The 23124-nt window shown below is 33.9% G+C and overlaps 1 protein-coding gene and 1 long non-coding RNA gene across 7 annotated transcripts in view; one reads left to right on the top strand and one right to left on the bottom strand.

Annotated features, from left to right (window-relative positions):
* Positions 1-23124, bottom strand: part of BicC (protein bicaudal C) — a 444159-nt gene that overhangs the window by 6524 nt on the left and 414511 nt on the right. For all 3 annotated transcript variants that reach the window (XM_081759695.1, XM_081759697.1, XM_081759696.1), the window contains 4 exons: positions 16070-16192; positions 6109-6236; positions 4091-4223; positions 1989-2108 (listed from right to left, as the gene is read on the bottom strand). In XM_081759695.1, coding sequence (XP_081615821.1) covers positions 1989-2108; positions 4091-4223; positions 6109-6236; positions 16070-16192 — 504 coding nt within the window. The remainder of the gene's footprint in view (positions 1-1988; positions 2109-4090; positions 4224-6108; positions 6237-16069; positions 16193-23124) is intronic.
* LOC145686407 (uncharacterized) overlaps positions 1-23124 on the top strand; it is a 501835-nt gene that overhangs the window by 134414 nt on the left and 344297 nt on the right. The window lies entirely within an intron of this gene.

The following is a 23124-nucleotide window of genomic DNA, read 5'->3' as shown; positions in this document are numbered from 1 at the left end:
TCTATGAACACGGTACTATCTACGAATGAGATAAAATAAAATTTAATTTAATGTTTCACTGCAGAACGATTGAACATACGACTTAAAACAGTAATTTAGTTACGTTACTATGTTACATTCATATTTTTCTTAATTTTTCGTGGGCACAAGTAACAAAGATCTCAAATTTCTAACCAATATTGGAAGTAACATTAAAGAATGTTGTTAGTACATAAAAATATTTCCGATGAGCGAACATTACAAGCAGTATGGAGTGCTTTTAAGATTTTAAAAAGGAAGAAAAGAATCTGTATAGTTATATCTAACACTTTTTCCATATAGCACCTTACTTGTATTTATAATTTCTTTTTATATCTCAGTCAAGTTCATTCCTACTTCATTAAAAAAAAAAAAAAAAAAAAAAAAAAAAAACTCAAAATAAGCACTAACCCTGTAGCTTTGTATACAGCGAACAGACACCGCTCAAGTTGTATAGACAACCAACTAATGGCACTCTATGATTGCTAATGTAATTTCGGAGACGCTGAAATTATATATAAAAATCAAGAGGCCATGAAAGCAACTGCAATTGTCGGGGACATAATTACTATTAAATTTCTTTGAAATTTAAATATCCCCTTTTGAGAAGATTAGGCAGAACAGCAACTCGTTCTCAGCCTAAAGATAGGATAAAATAAATGTGCTACAAAGTGCTGGAGGGTCATTAAGAAGAACGGGAACACACCTACGCATGTATTCCCGTGTTAGGATCCCTGTAGCGTAACGACCGCTCTGCTACAGTCAGTACATAATTCCATTTATGAAGTCACCTTCAGTTTTTTCGTGTATTATCGTACCACCCTGTACATGGAAACTTTATATGAGTAGACTCGAGCACTGACTTGTGATATGACTGTACACGTATTAACTGCAACTGAAGACTGAGCGAACGGTGGCTCGATGACTTACGGGGCGTTTACACTTAGTCGATTTGCGTTCGATTCAGTTGAATTGACGTCACTTTCAACTTAATCGACCGTGTAAACGGGACTTCAATTTAATCGCTTGTTGATCGAAGGCGACTAATCGACTGGCCCAACTGAATTGAAAGACGTTCTATTTTATTCTGCTATAACACCGCAAATTGCACCAATTACTGCTTGCTTGGACATCTTTAAAATTGCCAGTCGATTTCGAATCGACCAGAGGAGAGCGAGTCGACAAGCAGCATTCAATTTCGGTTGAAACAATTGAACACATCCATCGATTTGATTCGGCCTAGTTGCTTCGATTTAGTCGCATATGCAACGAGTCGATTTAGCCGTGCGACTAAATCGACCAAATGTAAACGCCCCATTAGCGCTCACCTATTGTGCGAAGAGTACCTGGTTCGTTCCCGAGCATGTGAATGTGGTAGACATCTTTTCTCAAAATTCTGTCGTTTCTCTCACATTCTCGTTACATGAGTTTCTTTCATAATCATGCACTATTAATAATAATTTGTCTTCTTTAGACTACTGAGTGTAAGTATGAGATGTAAAACGAAGATTACATTTTCCATTTACAACTGAACGAATATTTTCTGTTTTCATTTTCCGCAACTTTCATATGATTAAATGAATTTTGATCATACATGTGTAATGTTAATTATCCTCGATTTTTGTGATTAGCAAGGTCAGTTTAAACCAATGTAGATACTTTGAACAATCCTGTTCTGGATAGCACAGTCTTCTCTTGAATAACATTTCAAGGTATTGAGTATACTTCATCATTTCGCGAAACATAAGTCAATATGATGGATATATTGGTCTACATATGGACCCCTGATGGTCAAGAAAGAAGGAAAAAACTTGAAATTTCTTCACTTACGATAGTGTTTTGTATGCACTACGTGCATTCATCACATTCAACTTCTGTACAGTGTGGTAAGAATTCATACAGGTATGGAAAAAGTGCAGATTTACATTAAAGAGTTACTAGATGTAATTTTGGAACAATGAAATACTTACCTTCAATCGCCATGAGCATCTTCCTACGTGCTCCAAAAGTCGATATTCCAATGTGCTGCAAGTCCGCGTCACTCAGGGTTAAGAAAGTTTGTAGATCTATTTCCTGCGCAATGAATTCACCTATTTAAAATAAATAAATAAATACATGAATTTCAAAAAATACAGTACCATCAATAACCAATGAGTATATGAAGTGAAGTTCCACTAAATCACATCTATAAAAACCCATCCAATCTTGAACAAACTTGAAACAGTGTCAAAACGTTGACAAGATTTAAACTCATTCCAGCATAGTATAAAATATTACAGTGTACAAGTTGGCTTTGAGCTCAGTGAAATAAACATAAAACGCCATTGATGGAACTCATCCTATGTTTACCAAATTTAACATGGTGATATACCTTCATGAACTTACTGCGCATATGATGTATTAATTGATCGTCGAATTATTTGGCACCGAAGTTGGGGTTTGGACTTACTTGAAACCAAACTAAGTTTGATAGCAAATAACTTAAGAATCAAACGCCTTCACACTCCGGTATTTCACATGCATATTGAGTTCGTTATGGTCTACCAATATTTAAAATTTTAGTTACGTGGACATGTTTAGTTCCTCAGTTACAAGGTGCTCAAATTTCGGGCTTTAACTTGCGAACTTTTTAAGGAAGTACGTGCGGTGTATTTATAAACAAGATTTGCTAAAAATTAATGAAAAAATTTTTTTTTTTCTTTTTTTCGTTGGATGGAAATTTACTAGTTTACACTTTATAGTTATGAAATAACAAGAAACAAGATCCGTGTGAAATACAAACACATTTATTCTTGGAAGTTGTATAAGAATTTCACTCGATTTCTTAATCTCAATTTCTGAATGTGGAAAGATGAAGCCATCTACAGTATTAAAAATATTTTTCCTTCCAGAATATAGAAATGCCAAATTTAGGCGATATCGGAACTTGGAAATTAATACTGCAAGTTGAACTTATCAGTAGCACAAACACATATATATAAAATATGGAAAAAACTATTCACAGGATTGTGCCCCGAATTCAAGAAATTTTTGTATCCGCCCCTGCAAAAACCATAGTCGGTTTCGTAATCTTTGACGTATCTCTAATACAGAACTCTCGCTACTTTTCTTCATGCGCGTAGGCAGGGCATCGGTAAGAAAATAGTAACTAACCAGAGTGCAAACCTACAATACGGGTATTTTGTTGCTTTAAAAGTACAATATGAACAAGGAAACGAGTCTTAAAATGCTAACTGTTCGTACAAAATAGGTTTGATAATCCCAAGTATACACATTATTACGCAACACTGAAATGTACTCTAATTACATTCGCTAACTCTTCAACGTGGGGAAAGGAAGAAATAGAAATAAATAGAAAAATAGTCAAGAGCCCAACTAGGTGCCATACAGGAAAGTAGATACGCGACAAGTATTGATAGGTTTAGAGAGAAATGATACAGTGAGCGTAAACAGTTGGTCGGTTAGCAGAAAGAAAAATATATTTATTCCACGTAGGTACATTTTGAAGAGGTTAGCATAGAAGAACATTATCCGAGTGTTCGCAGCAGTGCCCTTAGTAAGCAAGTAGTGGCGGTTTTCAATTCTGAAGTTGGTTCACTGGAAAAAATTGTATTAGTTAAAATTCGTAATTCTCGGTTTGACTTTTGAGGTTAGGAATTTATATTTACGAGCGCGAATTTACGAATTCTTTAATGACTTTCAGGTGACAAGTAGAATATTGGTGTATAATAACTTACTTCTATGACGGCTAGTACGTTAGATTGTAGTTTTGTTGGTGGCTCGAATAATGGGTAAAGTTGATCCATATCGTGCAGCAGTACCTGATTTAACTGAAAGCATTTTTCCGTACTTAATCTGGACCGTAATGCGCAGAATTTAAATGACATCATTTTACTAGAATAAAAATCTCTTTTATAGCTTTGAAGCATGAGAACATAACCACAATTTGATTGGTAGAATAAGACCAGTACATTAAAGAATGTGAAAATAAGATTTCCGTAGAGAATTAATTTGAACCACCAATTCTAAAGTAAACTACTAAAGCAAAATGAACAGAAAATAGATTACTTACGGGCATACTTTTCGAGGCCGAGTTTGCACAACAGAGTGGTAATATCAGGAGCCCTGTCATCAACCAAAGTGGTACCGTAGGCATCCAGGTGATTGCTTGCGCTCAACGATAACGTCGGTTGCCAGGCACCGGCCTATATAGAGAGAGAACATTTCAATCAGTACCAACCTTATGTTCGGTTCCAAGAAAATGAACTAGGAATAATCATTTTCTTTGGTAATTAAAAAGAGCATTAATCTTAATACAGTGCTGTTAATGACATCCTAATTCCATAAATCTAAGATCTATAATATTTACAAATTCCCATATTCTCTATAAAGACGATCCTTTTAACATCTTAAATATGGTATATATAAGAAGTGTGGTACATGTGTGCAGTCTAATTACATGCTAATACAAACTTTCACGCAACAGAATGCAAGATTGACCATTTATCTTGAAATGTCCTTTCAAATATTAACATGACATCTGTAATATCACAAGATTAACGATTTTGTCAATCCAACAAAAGTTACACATATTAGTTTCAAATAACACTTAAGTAAAAAAGTTACCCATTTCAAACCTACATATCAAACCAACACACACACAATAACACATTTATTATTAAGTCTTACAAACTAACTATGCTACAAAGTCTCGCACATTCGAACTTTGGAAGCCTCTACAACAGTAACAATGCAAGAGAAATACACGTGATAGTGCACACCTGACGACCTTTGTGTCGAATACTACGACTATGGTAAGGCAAATTTAAAATAAATACGTAAGATTTCAAATAAATAAATACGATTCCAAAGACAGTATCTTGAAAAACTGCTTCGATAAGTATTACATTAAAATCACGTAAGTAGTTTTTTAATAGACGTGAAAATCATAATACCTTTCGAAGCATTTGATATTTAAGAACTTGTTCCGAAGTTCTGAAAGCACATGCGTAGAAAATATTATACACGTTTAAAAAATAATGATGTTACGAGATTTTTTTATGTTGCTTATGCGATTACAGCGATTTAGTACCTAAAAACGTTCTACACATACAATAAACAAGTGGGCAGATGGCTACACTGTTTAAAATGACCTATTTACGAGAAAAATTTACAATAATTGTTACTTTTCCCGTGCTTCTATAACATTACAGCAATAGTTTTAGTTACACGTTCACGCAATTACATAATTTTAAGCAATGTTACCAGTTTCAACAAACTTAACCATATATCTCCGGAAGGAAAGTTTAAGATTTCAAAGTGCTCTTGACGGCATTTTATATCTTTACATCTATTGAAAACCATCTATGTGAAATTACGCAATTCTTATCTAAGCATTTGTTAGCAATAAAAACTTTCGTTAAAAGTCAAACTTTCAATCTCTTGTAACTTACTTCCCATTTATTCGAAACAGTCATACTAAGGTACTATAGATGTGCAATTCCGTAGTCGGTCTCATTTGCGTGATTACTGTTGTGCACGCTGCCAAAATTTGAATATTTGTAATAATGTTGCGTCATTAGTTTGTAACACTGAAGAATACATGTAGTGTTGTGATTTTTTGTGCAACTTTTAAGACTTGAATTATATATAGAGAGAGAGACAGAGAGAGAGAGAGAACATGTGTTGTTAAGAATTTCAGATAATCTCTTGTCTATTTGCATCGTACAAAATTTTTCCTTTTTGAGAAGACTTTTAAGGGGGTGGGGGATATATTTAAGAGAATCGAAGATAATTTCTATCCAAACTATTATAGTACACTCATGATCATTCGTGACCGAGGTTCAGATCTCTATTATACGTTACTATCCTGTTTTAATAGATACAGTCCTGTGTATTTAACACCATACGCTTATTTTAGGTTTTAGTTTAGAGGTTAAGAGATTTGGAAAGGACATCGATGTTATCTTACAGGGCAGAGGATCTATAAATTCTAGTTCCGCCATTGTAACAATTCTATCAACTGATGCTACAAGTTTTACCGGCAAAATAATGCTCCTTAGACGTGTATCTATGTAAACAACTATTTACCTGTCCAATTCCGTTGTTCTTGGATTGTTCCTTTGGCAAAGAAGTCGGCATCGACCAACTAGCTCCACAACCTGCCCAATCAGATGTGGGCACTCTAACCTCATTAGGCATTGGTGAGTTTTGCATTGCTGGAAATAATAAAAATAGGGTAAATCTTTATGTAAAATCACGTTATTTTTTATATTGTTTCTTTTATTAGATCTTTCTTTCTATATAACTATTGGAATACAAGTCTTACTCATGAACTAAAGTTCTCAACTTATGGCTAAAACAAGATTTATAAAAAGATTCTAATGAACACAATATTTGAGCGTGAGTGACGTTGGATTGATGTAACAAAACATTTTACACACTATTTCGAAGACATTCAACTACTCTCTGCCTAACATTCTAATATATAAAATGTGAATTTTAATTTTGGAAAGAAAGATTGTAAATGAAAATTTTAAACTTCCCACGTAGACATTATCAGTCTCCTCATAAAAATACTTTGATGAAGTTTTGATTAGATCTGCAGTTTCGCTGCAGTTTCCAACTACTTATTGTGCTTATTCTGTGAAATTTAGATACAATATGGATACTAATTGGAATACAACATTTATACGAAACGAAAGTAATAGTTGGGAATCTTTACTAACTGTCTACTTCCCGGAATAGCGTAGTTTCGCTTAAAAGTTTTACAATATACTATTCAGATTTTTCATTATTCACTTTTCTCAGCAATATCTTGAACTTTTTCACTTATCTTGATTAACCAAAGTTGAGACTTCTCTGCCGAAATATCGAAGGAATAATATTTACTAGAGATGCAAAAAAGCCGGCTTTTTTGAATAGATTGTTTTTTCACATAAAAAGCCGGCTTTTTTGGGAAAAAATCGAGAATTTTGGAAATTTTGGCTTTTTTCATTTTCATGATTTTTCTATCTAAATAGCTTTCTTATAGTATATTCTATACTTAAGATGAGAATTCCATGACCTAAATGCCACATTTCGCTCTAAAATTCACCATCAAGATGGATGGAGCACATTTTTTAGGAATTAAAGCTAACATGAAGAATGTAGTATTTGAGGGCAATTTTAGAGGCTATTTAACTTTATTTTAACTTTTGAGTTATCGATATTTTTTCTTCTCGATATCATTTCAGTTTGTCGTCTGTTTCATTTCTAAGAACTTAATACTCTAGCTTCTAACGCAGAAGTTAAACTTACGTTTTTCTATATATCCGTCAAAGCGTACGTTTTTCAATATATCCGTCTAACCGTACTTCCACATTTCTGTTATACTGTAGCTGTGCAACGATTTAGCAATAATTTTCCGGATACAACCTTGAATACTAATTTATATAAATAATCAGTAGCGGATTTAGAAACGTACTTTGGGACGGGTTTCTCTGATTGTTTCATTTTCTAAAATCTCTCAATTTTATTTGGGAGGAGCTTGAAGTTTATGAGTACAGGCATAACTAATACTGTATTTCGTTTCGTTTATATATTTAGCGATAATCTTCCGGATACAACCTTGAAGATCATTTTATACTGAGAATCAGTGGCGGATTTAGAAAAGTATTTTGGGAGGGTTGTTTTCTTACTAATGTTTAGTTTTTCTAAACATTCGTAATTTTTATTTGACGGCAGCTTAAAGTTTATGAGTAAAGGCATTTCTAATAGATTTCGTTTGTTTTAGACATTCCGTAATTTTGGGGAACAGGCCTTAGTCCGAAAGACCGTCCCCCCCCTAATCCCTCGCAAAACCGTCCCTGCTGGTAATTAGTAATAATAACGATTTAAAAACAATAAGAAATAAAGTCAGCCAACTCACAGTACACGAAGAAAAGTTTTCTCAGAATGGTCGAATGCTGAGTTGAATTCCGGACTTCTCGATAGAAGCGCAAATGCTCCAGTCAATCATGTTTGTTGTGCAGTTGTATTTATCTTAACTTAAATATATTCCGTAGTCCTTTTTTTGTGTGTGTTGGTGGGGTGGGGAGAGTTCCATAATGATATGAAGGATGTGAGCCAAGAACATGGTAACTAACATATTTTCAATTGCTGAGTTACGCAGCATCAGATAGGCAGCAACGCATACCGCTTCGTTTAATCCCTCATGTATAGACTTACGTGAAAAATCAGCTTTCCGACTTTCAAAATGGATTGTGCAGCAGAAAATTTCTAATTTCTTAAAATAGTAAAATTATTGGTTACCATGTTCTTATCTCACACCCTTCATGTTCAATCCCTCTTGTTAAAAATACAGAAAACTTGAAGACTGAATAAACCGTGATGGTGCTTATATAAAACTGTAGAATTTCAAGAATATACAAAACCAAAAGCTCTAGGTGTGCAGCCTTTAAGTGTATCATATAAATCTAAGTATTTTTCTTATGTTTTATTTTATTTTGTTCCAAAAAGAGGGTATGGAATATTTTGAAGTAAAAATACTACATAGAATTTTGCTACTTATTTGAGTATTTTTTTAAAAGAAGTATTTACTTTTAGGGTTGGCTGGTTTACACCAGCTGTTTTTCTTCTTTTTTTTTTTTTAAATAAACAACTGGTTTAAATCGAAAAAAAAAAAAAAAGGTACGAGAAATGCGAATCGTGTTGAAGTTCACATGTTTCATGGTGATGTTTCCATACATCAAACCATCTGCATTAGTTTTATTTCCTTTTCACCTTTTAATCAAGGTGTCCCATGTTCAATTCTCGGTCGAACCACAACCCTTCTTTCATGCGTAAACAAAGTAGCGGTTCGGATGTCACTTTAAGCGAAAGTCTTCTTCTTGATAACCTCGGTATTACGTAAGGATGTAAGTCTGAACATACGAAACGAAACTAAATTGTATATTTCTGCATGCCTGAATGCCTGTTGTTTTAGAAAGAAGCCAAGGTTGCTTAAATATACTGATATAAATTGACAAAATTTATCGATTGCCTACGTAGGTTCCAACATTAGCTTGGATTGTACTTTCAATGATATGTACGCACTAAATTTGTAATTTAATACCTCAGTTTTAGCGTACTGATTATGATACGTTGACCTTTAAATTTTGCATGCAAAGCAATAACAGGTTTTTTTTTTTTCGTTATTGTTTTACATTTAGAGTAATGATTGGGATTTTCCCGATGGCTAGGGCGGGAGTTTCTCAATTTAAGAAATTTACTGACCAGACTTCTTTAAGCTTATGTGACCTCTTCCAGCATAACCCCGTTGTTGCATAATAACACCAAGGCGAAACAAACTTATTTCTGTCAATATGTAATATAAATACATAAAGCAAAATATCTAAACCCAAAAAAACCTGGTTTAAACCAAAAAAGCCTAGTTTAAACTCCTCCCAAAAAACGGGTTTTTGGCATTTTCAAAAACAACCTAGGCTCTTGCCAACCCTGCTTACTTTTGTATGTAGGAGGTTAAAAAAAAATCTTATATACATTGGTTAATCCTTTGGAATTCATAATGTAAATATGTTGAGAAGTAAAACTGTTTGAAATATCTTTTCGAAATTCATGGTTTATTTTCGAGGTTTTATATTATTATCGGCATCAACCACTAATTAAATGACTTTTTGTGTTGTAGAGAAGCGAAACAAAATCTGGTTTATCAATTTAAAGCAGAATTTTCAAAAAAGTCCAAAATTTCCCAAGCAAAAAAGCGAAGCAGAAAAAACAGTTTTTTTTTTCAAAAAAGCCGGCTTTTTTCAAAAAAGCCTGTTTTTTTCCGAGCCCTTGCATCTCTAATATTTACACAAACTGAGGCGAGAGAGAGAATTTTAAACAAGAATAGTAGTAACAGTTGCATGTTATTTATAAGACTGTTTGACACCTTCATGGCTTGAAAGCGTATTTATTTATTTATTTATTTGTGCAATAAATACAAAATGTTTTCTTTAAGACATGGAATAAATATTTATCATTAGCTATCCGGGGTGTTGAAACAGGTTTCAATGTAACTGGCGGAAACTACAGTGATGACAAGTGAATCGAATCTGTTGTGATTGTATGTAGCTTGTGTGCTGCAGTGGCGTGGCCACCAAGAAAACATTCTAGGAGAGGCATATTACTGCAATTTCCGATTCGTCGAACGATGAAAGAAGATTCACCGTTTTCGCAAGAAAGGTCATGACAAGTCTTATTCCCGACGATATTAACAGGAAAAATTCAAGAACGTGCACCAGTGGTTCCAGGTAAATAATTTAGCAGGTCCAATCCATATCCAGCAATACAAGGGTCATTCAACTAAAACAAAGAGTCTCCGTAACTACCGTTAACATTTATTAACCACGATTTTTACCTAATATACAAACAATACAGACAAGAAGAGCCCATACACACTCCTACCTGACCATTTGTTGAACATGTTACTAACAACAGAAAGCAACATGAACATTATCTGGTCTCTAATAATAGAAAGCGGCATGAACATTATCTAGCCAGTGATGACGTTTGTTGTTCCACTTGAGGCTTATGTACTTAAATGACTGGAATGAACTCTGGGTAAAAATTTACCAACGAATGAAAAAAAAAAAAAAAAAATGTTCGAAACTTAATAGCGGGAAATAACCGCAATTGCAAGTTAATAGTACGTTGGACTGTTAAAAATTTGTCAGCACGGCCTATTATCAGACAAACGTCCTATTCTAAATTACAAGAACACGAACCCCTAGTTCTTTGTGGTACTGCTTCAGATGTATCAGGACACGGCTTCAAAATAACATGTTAATAATTCTAACATTCATCATCATCATCATCATAGGTATTCTGTCTTTATTGGCAGGTCACTTGCCGCAGCTGAGAAGCTTTCATGCTCCACGGTCCTCCGCTAACTTCGTCTTCGCGTATGATCTGTAGTGTGCCACACGCGCCATCTCAATTGGCGCCAAAATTTTTTGCCACACTCCACAATTACTCAAACAATTAACGACAATTATTTTTCTAATTGCGTAGACAAGTTTATTTTTTTTTTTTCAAATCTTAAAACAAGGAAAAGCGAGAGAACAGGGAAATGTTAGTCATTCTCTTCGCGCTCATTCAAGCTCCTTCCAGCTGTCTTTATTTTTTTCTTGGATGAAATATTCTGTCTGCTTCATCCCTCCCAGCCAGCTGACTGTCTGCTCAAGAAGCAGTTAAACCATAACCTTTCTCGTCTGGAGAAGTTAATATTTCCTCCTACAGGAAAGTAACAGATTCCTACTTTCGGTTATCACAATCTTAAATAAATAGAGACGACAGAATTAATCCGAATTTCATTTAGTTAACTTAAAGGTTAAAAAGGTTATTTTGCTAGCCAGTAATATATTCAATAACTCTGACACAGAGTCTCATCTTCCCGTAATACAACCACAAGTGTTCGATTATAAATTTGATTATTCACTCTGTTTTTGGACGTTTTAGTAATATAAATTGTCACAGACCTAAGTTATTATTTTTACAAGCACACTTGCAAAGTTTGAACTTTTGAACTCTTGAAATTTTATTGGAAATATAATGTGTCTGTAGAGTCACGGTGTAATTAAAATTGTCTTAGTAAATTGTACTATCTGTAACTAAAAGTGACTTTTTGTACACATGAGGTCAAATGTCAACCTCCTCAGGTTATCAGGGTTTTTGTATCAAGAAATTTTCCCATGTAAAGGAAGCTTTTAGGATACGCCCTCCGACTGCTTGCGCAGCCGCAGATACTTAAATTCGTTTCATAAATAATTAGAAATCCAATCAGGTAAAACCCTGGCGTACCCCTGTATTCACACGTCCCTATCCTAGTGCCGTGTGAACATGATAAGGTCAAACAAAAAGTGAGTACATCTCTCTTTTGAGGGAGTCATTGGGGTATTATCATCGGGGAATAACTACATAGTTTTTCGAAGAGGCGCGGGCCTACGCCCGTTGCCCCCTTCGGGGGAATTCCGATAACCTTTCGAAGAGGCACAAGCTCCCGCTTGTTGCCCCCTTCAGTTAAAGTTCCATCAAACTCCACGACATGGACTTATCGTCCGCAGTCTAACTTGGAACTACGCCGGAACGTTGACACTCTTATTCTAGCCCGTTCTTCGGTCGGGAGAAACTTTGTTACATCATTCTCAGACTTGTGCTATTGTGTCGGCAGTGACTGTTAACTTCCATCATACGGCGTAAGGACGGTATTCCTTTCACCACGGTCAATTCATAAAGATTCATCATTGGAGACGAGCAGTGTGTGTTATCGCTAATTCAATCCTAAGTGCTCAACTGGACAGTACCTCTGTTCTCACTGTGAGTATACAGTCAATCTACAAACTTAGTTACTTCTACTCAGATTCTGCTTACCTAATCTGAGCACTGGCTCTACACGAATCTCCTCAAGATCTCTCATTAACCTTAACTCTTGTGTACCTAAACGCTTCCTCATACAATATTAGTGAACCTGTGATAACGCTGATTTACGTATCCATAGAAGACCTCATGTAGGAAGTCACACCTGTGTTGTATCAAGTCCACGGACTTATTCGAGCCAGCTAATAAAATTCTTCCTAACTCGAACTTGCGTTGTTTACGTCATTTAAAAACAATCTCAATACTTCCTTTTGGTGAACGTTTCATAATCTTTCTCAATATCTATATTAACGCCTCGTATCGACGTGCCCAATGTTGTAGTCTACTGGAGACAGCAGATGACCTTTGGAATGAAATCCTGTTGGACCTCGTTCTAACCTGGGAACTGCATTTTCCATTCGTCTCACCTCTATTCCATCATCCATCCAGGAGAAGACCAGCTTGTGCGAAGTCCCAAATTTCCGAAGACTTCTAATCCCGTACGAAGCTTAGTGACGACATCGACTTACTGTACATGAAGTCTTGATCATCGTCCGTCTATCCTGCTCTTGTATTTCAGCCGCTCGAAGTACAAGGAAGTTTATCGTAATAGTGTTTTTAGTGCTTTTAAGTGATTGTGCTACCTGGTGCGTACGAAATGGCTACAGCAACGTCGAGGTAACCCAGTCTTCCCATCTCGACTTGGGAGTGCCTGGAGGTAGGACCACGGACCTCAGGTGGGTTACCACTGTTTATTTAATATTTTCATGTACCTGTCATTTGCATTATCTTTTCCATCAAGTCGCTTAACTGTAAAGGGGATCACCTCCCAAGTAGTTTCAAAATTACTTTGAAACCTTTTGTTACTTAATATCGTTTGTATGAATTGCTAATTACTTTTGATTTCCAAGATCTCTTTTAATTCGAGCTGTAATCTCGTGTTTAATTATAACGATATAATATGTTTTGATATGCTAATTTGCTAAGTATTCAGAACCGGCTGATAGCAGTGGTATTCCAACTCGCTAACGCCTACTCGCTAATATCATAATACTTGTAATCATTCGTTCCCTTACGTACTGACCACCCTCGTCCTTACTTTGACGAACACCGCCCTGCTTTTGTTATTTGTATTGTTACGGGACCCTAAAGCTGTCCCCTTGACGAGTGGTCATTCGATAGCCTATTTGCTTGAGATGGACATCTGCGCCTTTGCGCCCTGACTTGGTTGTTATTGAAACTGTATGTTATTTAACCATCTATCATCTGAGCTGCATAGCTCCTCTTTGACACGGACTAATTTAAAGTCCCTATATAAACAGCCTTTTTCAAGGCTACCTCTTGCTATTGTTCATTATTATTGTGCTAATAACAACCTCCTTCACCAAGACATACTTTGGTGACAGATTGGTGGAATGTTCTCGCGCGACATAATTGTTAACAGCTTGTGACATGCGATACCCAGCGTCACACACATAATTTGATAACAGAATCGTTGGGATATGTACCCGCTGACATAATTTGATGGCTACATTGAGATTCGAATCCTGGCCCACATAAATGGTGGCCCTGATGTGAATTATTCTTGTTGTGTTATAATTATCCTCTGGCGGTATATAAATACTTGTTGTTCTTGGCTATCGTTCTCTGTCTGTCTTCACACCCTGTCAGTACGCCCATAAATTAGTTAAGCGCTCGTGTATATAAAACCTATATTTTGAATTCTACCAGAGCTTACTTGGGAGCGTGAACAAACTATTAGTTGTTCTTTAAATGCAAATGATAGCGGTGTTTTTACAACTTTCTAACACTGAGAATCCTACCAGTCCACCACGAAGGTCTAGTTTCCCCTTGAAACCGTTCGTGGCCGCGACAGATCTTTCTGTTTTTATATCATCCATTAATTGCAGTATCCTTCGCCCCCTCCCTCTCGACGTCCCTCATGATACAATCTCTTCTTAGGCAATGTCCCAACCGGTTTCTCTTCCTCTTCCTAATAATATCTAAAAGTGTTCTTTCTTCACCCACCCTTACTAACATACTCTCATTCGTTTTCCGCTCGACCCAACTAATTATTTCCATTCTTCTCCACACCCACATTTCGAAGGCTTCCAGTCTATTTTCATCACCTTTACGTAATGTCCACGTTTCCGCCTCATACAGTACAACACTCTACACGAAGCATTTCATGAGTCTTTTTCTCAACTCTTTATTCAAGGTCCCACAAAACAGACTTTTCTTCCTTCTATCCTTGCTTTTATTTCACTTTTCACTTCATGTTATTACTAAGAATACTACCCAGGTATCGAAACCTATTCACTTGTTCTATTTTCTCCCCTCCTACTTTTATATTTGACAAAGACTCCTTCGTTCCAATCACCATGGCATTTGTCTTTTGAACATTTATTTTCATCCCATTTTCTTCAAAGCCCTTTCTCATTTTTTTTTTTTTTTTTTAACATTTATTGATTTTCTTTTCAGATTCTGCAACAAGCGCCATATCGTCTGCAAATCTTATGCATCTAATCATTCTACCCCCTACCGAAATGCGATCATCATGTAGGCTCTTTTTCACTATCTCTTCTAGATAGACATTAAATAGTGTTGGCGAGAGGCAGCATCCTTGTCGAACTCCCCTTCCAATTGCACTATCTTCCGTCATTTCTTCCCCTATCTTAACACTTACTTGTTGGTTCATGTATAAATTTCTTACGAGTCTTCTATCTTTCCATTCCAACCCTATCTTCGTTAGAACTCCCAATAACAATTCCCAATTCACGCGGTCAAAAGCCCTTTCTAGGTCAATAAATATAACATACACCTCTTGCCCTTTTTCTATAAATCTTTCACCGATCGCCCTTAATAATCCAATTGCATCTCTTGTGACCTTGCCTCTTCTGAACCCGAACTGCTCCTCCTCAACTTCTTTATTTGTTCTTTCATATAACCTTCTGTTTAATATTCGGAGCATTCAGTTCTTGATAAAGAAACACGCCAGAATACGCCACTTAAATAATTTGATGCATCACCAATAAATTTATATACATTTAGTTTCCTAAAAGAATCATTGGAATCTAATCTGGCAACAATCACCGTGGCTACTTCACTGTAGCCCGCTATAATAGAAGCTAAGATTTAAAACAATGGCCCTTTCATTTAGTTAAGTACGTATTGTTTTGTTTCATTGACTACAAAGAAATTTCCGTATATTGTTCTTAAAATCTTTTTGGTTCCTGAAGCAAAATAACCTACAGTTTTACATGTAACAGTTACGTTCATAGGCGAATATTGACATATGAAGGCTCTAAATCATCCTAATTCATTTTTTTTTTTTAATTAACAGTACATTATAAATGAAAAAATGTAGACATGCACATTCTATTACCATGTGTATTATCTACAAGATAAATTTCTGGGAGAAACAATATACAACGAAAGTCTGTCTCAAAGAAAAGACAGCTTAGTCTCATTTTGGTAGATTACTATGAATGCCTTTGAGTATCGATTCCAAATATTCCTTGCAAGGATATGCTTGAATTAAATTCGACATATTCACAGCATTACATACGAGTTCAAGAGATAATGAATTATACTAACGTATTACTACTTGTATTAAGTATTCTTAGCAACCTTTAATGTGTAACTATATATGTGCTAACGCTTTCATACTTACCTTTCATAGCTAACAACTTTTTCTGTTCGTAGTCATTTTCAAAAGCACTTTTCACTCGCTCCAGAGTTTTCTTTTCACAACCTGGTGCTCGGCGGTCAAAATCAGTAAGGACTGTGGTGATATCTGTGAAGAAACATTTACTTTAGTTCCTTTCTAACGCAAAGGTAGAGAATATATAATGTGAAAACAATATGTACACTGTTTCACTAAGAAAAGAAGTACACTGTGTCGTAATATTAATAGTAGTAGTAATATCAATGTGATAATAATAATAATGTCCTCTCGTTGATCTAGTGGCTGGCGCGTGTTTTTGGTGCAATAGAAATTTGAACGTATTATAGTAGTTAGGATTCCACCTTAAACTTAGGTTTTAAGTCTCGTATAGCCTGATGCTAATAAGGGACGCTGAACTTCAATAAACAAAGAAATACACTATCGAAAGTTAAGATCAGGATAATTCAGTTTAACCTATGTGTTTAAGCTAGATTCACAGGGTAATTCTCTTGTGATTCCAACTTACACTGTATAGTTACAACCAAGAATTATTACCAATTCACTCGACAGATCTGAGAAGTCTAGCACTAGCATCTAATAATGATGATGAAAATTACGATGATAATGATATTATTATTATTATTATTATTATTATTATTATTATTATTATTAATAATAATATTAATATTAATAATAATAATAATAATAATAATAATAATAATAATAATAATAATAATATTAATAATAATAATATTAATAATAATAATATTAATAATAATAATATTAATAATAATAATAATAATATTAATAATAATAATAATAATAATAATAATAATAATAATAATAATAATAATAATAATAATGTTCGAAATGTTTATTGGGAACAAACAGCATTACAGTCACAAGTGTCCCAAGAAAGAAAAGAAAAAAGGGTTATACGAGCATAGGGCGCATGCAGATACAACTGATCATACAAAAATAAATTAAACAAAATATTGGTTCAAAAAAATAAAATTAAAAAAAAACATGCAATGCCTATTTCAAAGTGAAAAATACAAAGAAAGCAGTAGTAAAAGAAATATGTAAGCATAATGATAATGATGATAATAATAATGAAGATAATGATAATAATAATGTTTGAAATGTTTATTGAGAACAAACAGCATTACAGCCACAAGTGCCCCCCTCCAAAAAAAAAAAAAAAAAAAGATTTATACAAGCATAGAGCGCATGCAGATAGACATAACATACAACTGATCATACAAAAATAGGTAAAATGAAATAAAATATTGGTTCAAAAAAAAAAAAAAATAAAACAAAATAAAAAACACGCAATGCCTATTACAAAGTGAAAAATAGAAAGAAAGCAGTAGTAAAAAAATATATAAGCATCATGCATTTAGAATAAGTATCGCGTATAAAATACAAAAATAAAACATTGTTCACGGTATAGTTGAAACAGTTTACAAAAAAACTGTTTCAAAGTACTTGCTACTAGAGATTGAAACTAAACACATCAAGTAAAATACACTCATTCATAAGATTAATAATAATAAAAATAAAATGAGCATACAAAAAAAAGTAAAAGAATTGCATATGACATATTAATAAAAACTCAGACTAAGATTAAAAAAAGAAAAGCGTACTATCCGAAGAAAAAGGGAAAGAAGAGAGGAAAGATAGGAAAATAAAAAGATGAAAAAAAACTAAAAAACCTTTTTAAAAAATCTTTCAAATGGCACCTTACAGGTTAATTAGGAAAGCCTTATAGGTTTCTTTAGAATTTTAATTGTGAACGGACTTTAGCAAAGTTACTTTAGAGGATATCTAGAACATTGTAATACTTGTTGGCTGTATCTATAGTTTTATAGATTGAACATTTCAATGTAGAAACATTCTAAACAAAAGGTACAAAATTTCTGACATTACGATAAGCAAATCTTATGGACCATAAACCATCAATGAAAAAAACTCAAATCAAAAATACACCGCCTATCAGAGGTAACAGATGGAGCTCTTTCGATATGCAGGACAAGCTCATATCTTTGAAATCTTTGAACTTCCATCGTAACCAGGCTAAAAAATTGTTTTGAACAGATTCTATGGCATTTATAAAGTACTTAGCTTCACTATTCCAAATTACCTTTCCGTACTCCAAATGAGAACGCACGTTGCAAATGTATAAAATTTTACAAGTGTTGATATTCGAAAAATTACGGCAAAGCCATTTTAACATTGCTAACTTTTTCCTGGCCTTAGATGTAATTACCTGTAAATGTTTGCAAAATAATAGCTTATCTAAAATCATCCCTAAATCCTTGACATAGGTTCCAAAATCGATCCTCTTGTTTACCAACTGTGTATAAACATCAGTTTTCCTTGAGCAAGTTATACCTTTAGTTTTGGTAATATTCAAAGGCAAACTAGTTGAGAATGTTCCAAGAGCATTGCCAGAACGAACTTAAAAAAGAATGGACAGAGAGAGCGAGAGCGAGAGCGAGAGAGAGAGAGAGAGAGAGAGAGAGAGATTATTCCTAGATATAAAGGTAAATCTTTTTATCCACACCACCTTCACTTTCTCGCAAAAATTAGCAAAATAATATCTCTTGACTTACAGTTCTCGAGAAACGGCTGCTTAAATATCTAGAAATTCGAACTTTTTTTGGCCAATATCACGGAAACGGTAATAGACAGATTACATCAGTGTTAATAAATCCCTAATAAAATGTTAAACATTTTCCTATCGATATTAATTGATGGCCACTATCCAACTGGCCAAACCAATGGTCACAAGTTAATATTTGGTACCAAAATATTTACCATCCCCTTAGGTATTGATCAACATCATCTCTCTACGACTTAGTTCCAGAGCTATGGCTCGTTAAATATCTAGGAATTGGCCATTTCTTGGCCAATATCACGGGAACGGTAAGAGTGACGCAAAAACTTTAATAACTCTCTCTGATACTTCTTGATGCTCTATCGAATGCAGGGTTCAAAACTAAAAAAAAATCGCGAACAGACAGACAGAAAATTCAGTAACAAACTTTTAAGTTCGTTGAAAATTATTTTCTGACCACTTGACAGCTGATTCAATTTTCTCTTATAACGTGACTTGATCATGAAGGGTTTTAATTTCTTTAAAAAAAAATTTATGTCATCGGCATACATCAAATATCTGTAAGTTAACTTCTCAGGTAGGTCATTTACATACAGTAAAAACAACAAGGGACCGAGATTGAAACCTTGGGGTACACCAGATGATGTATTATGAATAGAAGAAATATATCCATTATACCTAACTTTGAATTTCCTATTATTTAAGTACGAATCTATCCACTTTATTATCTGATTCGATAGATTGTACAACTTACTTATTAATATGAGGTAATTTGTCAAAAGCTTTGGCAAAATTAAAGTAAATAACATCAGTCTGACCACCCGATCGAATAACAGAACTATGAACAAAGCATGCCAAATCTAACAACTTATTTACCATTTATAAACCCATGTTGATTCATGTCTAACTGATCACATACAGCATAATACAAGTAGTTGTACATTATTTTTTCAAAAATTTTAGGAATAACATTCATTATAGAAATTGGTCTATAATCATGAATCTTGTTACCTAGAAAATGTTAGTGTTTTCAAAGAACAACTGCTGAAAATCAATATATCATTTTCCAGAGTATTCAACCTACTAGAAATATGGTTTAGGTAAATTTTCAAAATTCATTGGGGAAAAGGTTGGTTGAAGAAACACACGACATTAAGAGATTCTTTGCAGAATTACATTTTAGTTCAATACACACACACACATTCACTTATAAATTCAAGATCAGGCCTGCGATTCACCATAAAGTTTTTCCGTATTACTATCAGAGATCCACCATCTCTCTGACATGACTCTTCGTTATATAATCTGTCGGCTCTAAAACAGATACAAGTATCTGGGAAATAATTGTAGTCTCTATGAATATCGGATAACCATCTTTCTGTTACTGCGATTATCATATTCACAGTCAGAGACTGAAGAGAAAAAAATCACTGTCATGGCTAGTAGGAGAATTATGATTGGTAACTTCGCCATAATTCCGCAGTTTACCATAGAAAGGTCCTATGAGAATACCTGTAGGCCACACTTTAGGATCGTTGATTCGAGAGAAATCTGATTCATTCACCTCTATATGAAAGGAAGAGTAAGAATTATGTTTGGTTTTCAATCTGGTGCAAACCACTTTTTTCACATTAAGTTCCTTAACAATTCCTTCAACTTCTTCACTAGTAACTAACGGGTTAAATCTTGTTACATACAGTGCTTTTTTTTTTATTTATTTTATTTTATTTATTTATTTTTTTTATTGATTTAGATACCAGGTTTGAATTACCTAAGCTATAGCCAACGGTGAGCTTCCTTGGTTCTCTCCCACAATCTGAAAGCGGCAAGTTGTTAACTTTCCGAGCTTGAAATGGTTTCTTATTTTTAGATATTACTTGAGACCAGAGTGAAGGTGTTAACTTGGAGGATATTCGCTCATCTTTTCCAATTTCAGTTTCAAATTTCTTCCAATACTTTCTTTTAATCTTGTTTGAAACAAGAAGATGCTACAGGAAATCTTTCCTAACTTTCAAACTTGGGTTTAATTTTAGATTTCATCGTTATACAGTCACAACCTTTTGTATCCCTAACCCTGCTCAATAACTTGAAAGTTTGTATTATAATTTTTGACTCGCCATACAGTAAACAGTTGAAGTGACATACGCACTGAACTTGTGTCCTCGAGATAAATATCGTATTATTATAAGTATGTGTATATCAACGAGTACTGCTTAAGTTATATCTAGCCGTACTTATAGTTAAATGAAATACTGAAAAATTCACAACTGTGTCATTTCATTATTTTGACAACTGTTAATCATCAAATTTTAAGCATTCATTGGCAAAAGCCATCTTACTGAATATTCCTGAAAATGTCTCAAGCAATATAACTTATGGCTGGATGTAAGTGCACCCGTGTTCTACGATAGCAAGAGGTAAAGGAAAACAAGAAAAAAGTATACACAGTAAAAAATGTAGGTATATCATAGGATTTGGGAGAGGAGAGAGTTTTTAAATAAAATGCTAGAAATATAAGTGAAAGACCTTAACATCAATCAAATACGAAAAATAGTAGGTGTGAAGTCACGTCGCAAAACGTTAAGTAAGAATATGATTCAATAGAATCAAAATATTACTGATACATATTAATGTTCATCACTCATCAACTTTATCCTGTGTTGGAGACTCGATCTAGAGTCTAAATCGCGATCTTATGCTCCAAACAGAAGTACTTCACTATCTAACCACATGATATTGGTTATTAGGACGTTTCTTGAAAAATTGACCTTTTTTAATTTTATTAACTTTTTTTTTAATGAACTATTCAGCTAGACCTAAAACAACTGCATCTTGCAGACTATATATATATATATATATATATATATATATATATATATATATATATATATATATATATATAAAAGAGAGATAATTACAAACAAACAACGAAAGAATTAGTAGACTAAGAAAGTTTTGAGAATTGATAAGAAGTTTTATGAGCGCTTCTAACTATCCTCCTCTTTCTTTCTCGAGTGGCACTTCAAGAACTATATAATTGAATACTTAATTTGCAAAAGGTTTTCAACAGACCAAAGCTATAAAGATAGATGTCAAGTATTGGCTAATGTTTGGATAAATTCGGCCTGCCCTTATCTAGGTATAATGCTTTCACAGATTCTTAAACAAAAAGTAAATCAGTTATTACGATTGAAACTAACTTACATTTTTATATACATATTTAAAAACGTGATTAACCTACAGGTAGATTTGAAAATTGTCAACGATGAAAATGTTACGTGGAACTTTTGAGTAAAATGTCGATTACGTGTGAAAACCTGAAAACTTATTCCTGGATTCGGCACGTAGCGCAGTGAAGAAATAACAATTGGAACTCTGATTGACCTACGCGACATATCTAACATTTTCTCTTTATGCTAATGGAAAATTATGAAATTATGCTTTAGTAGTAAAGCATAAGGAAGGAAACTTGCGTAATGGTATTGAACACCCACAGCATGTGATAAAAAAAAATAAACAAATAAAATAAAATAAAATTCTTGAATTACAGAATGGTGTTACAGAGAATCAAACTTTTACAGTAAAAACTAAGTTTCGGTTATGATTAAACAAAAGCAATATGTAAAATGCTTTGGATCAGATTTGATTTTAGCGTCCCTATGAGTAGCAAGGCTATATGAGAAGGGCTTCCAGTTTAACGTGGGATCCGCGAACCATGCGAGCTCTCGCTGGGAAACGAACTGGCTCCCCTGCGACGAAAACGCGTACGCTAAACATAAATATCAGTAAACTGCAATCTGGTGGTTGGTTATTTCATAAATTTTGAAGTTTGTAAAAAGTTACTTAAAACCTTTATAATTTGCAAAATACTACAATAACTGTAATTCATAAATTAATTTAAAATTTTGGTATATTACTTAGTGTTAATGGAACACTATGTTTATCAGTATTCCCTTCCATAGTTGCCATATGTCTAATTTGTAAGGTTATCGTACATGAGTATTTTAAAATCTACTTCCAAATTACTTAGTTTAATACAAGCATCTTTGGAACAAATATCTGTCGTTTTATGGCATCAACTTTATATAACGCAGAACAATGACATAAACGTTTAACATTTCATTTTACGCAAATTATACTGTATAAATGAAATTTACATCCTGATTAAGACTGCATGAAAGAAACAAGTGGTCGAAAATTCGGTAAATAATATACTCCACGCGAATTAAAGGTATCAGTTTTAATTTCATTTATACGTATAATCAAATTTAACATTATATACTAACCGTTAACAACTCTTCAATATTCGTACTGTAATACGAAAGGTAAACAAGTTTCCTCCATATTTAATTATATTGCAATTATACCGTATACTGTATATTGTATTTTGTGTATACTTTTTTTTTCTTTCTTTCTTTTGGCCTTATGATACTAAAAGGAA

This window comes from Thermobia domestica, chromosome 5 (assembly GCF_964235325.1).
Source record: "Thermobia domestica chromosome 5, izTheDome1.hap1.1, whole genome shotgun sequence".
NCBI classification, from domain to species: Eukaryota; Metazoa; Arthropoda; class Insecta; order Zygentoma; family Lepismatidae; genus Thermobia; species Thermobia domestica.
Note: the sequence above shows the minus strand (reverse complement) of the source record. Positions and strands in the feature narration are given on the sequence as shown.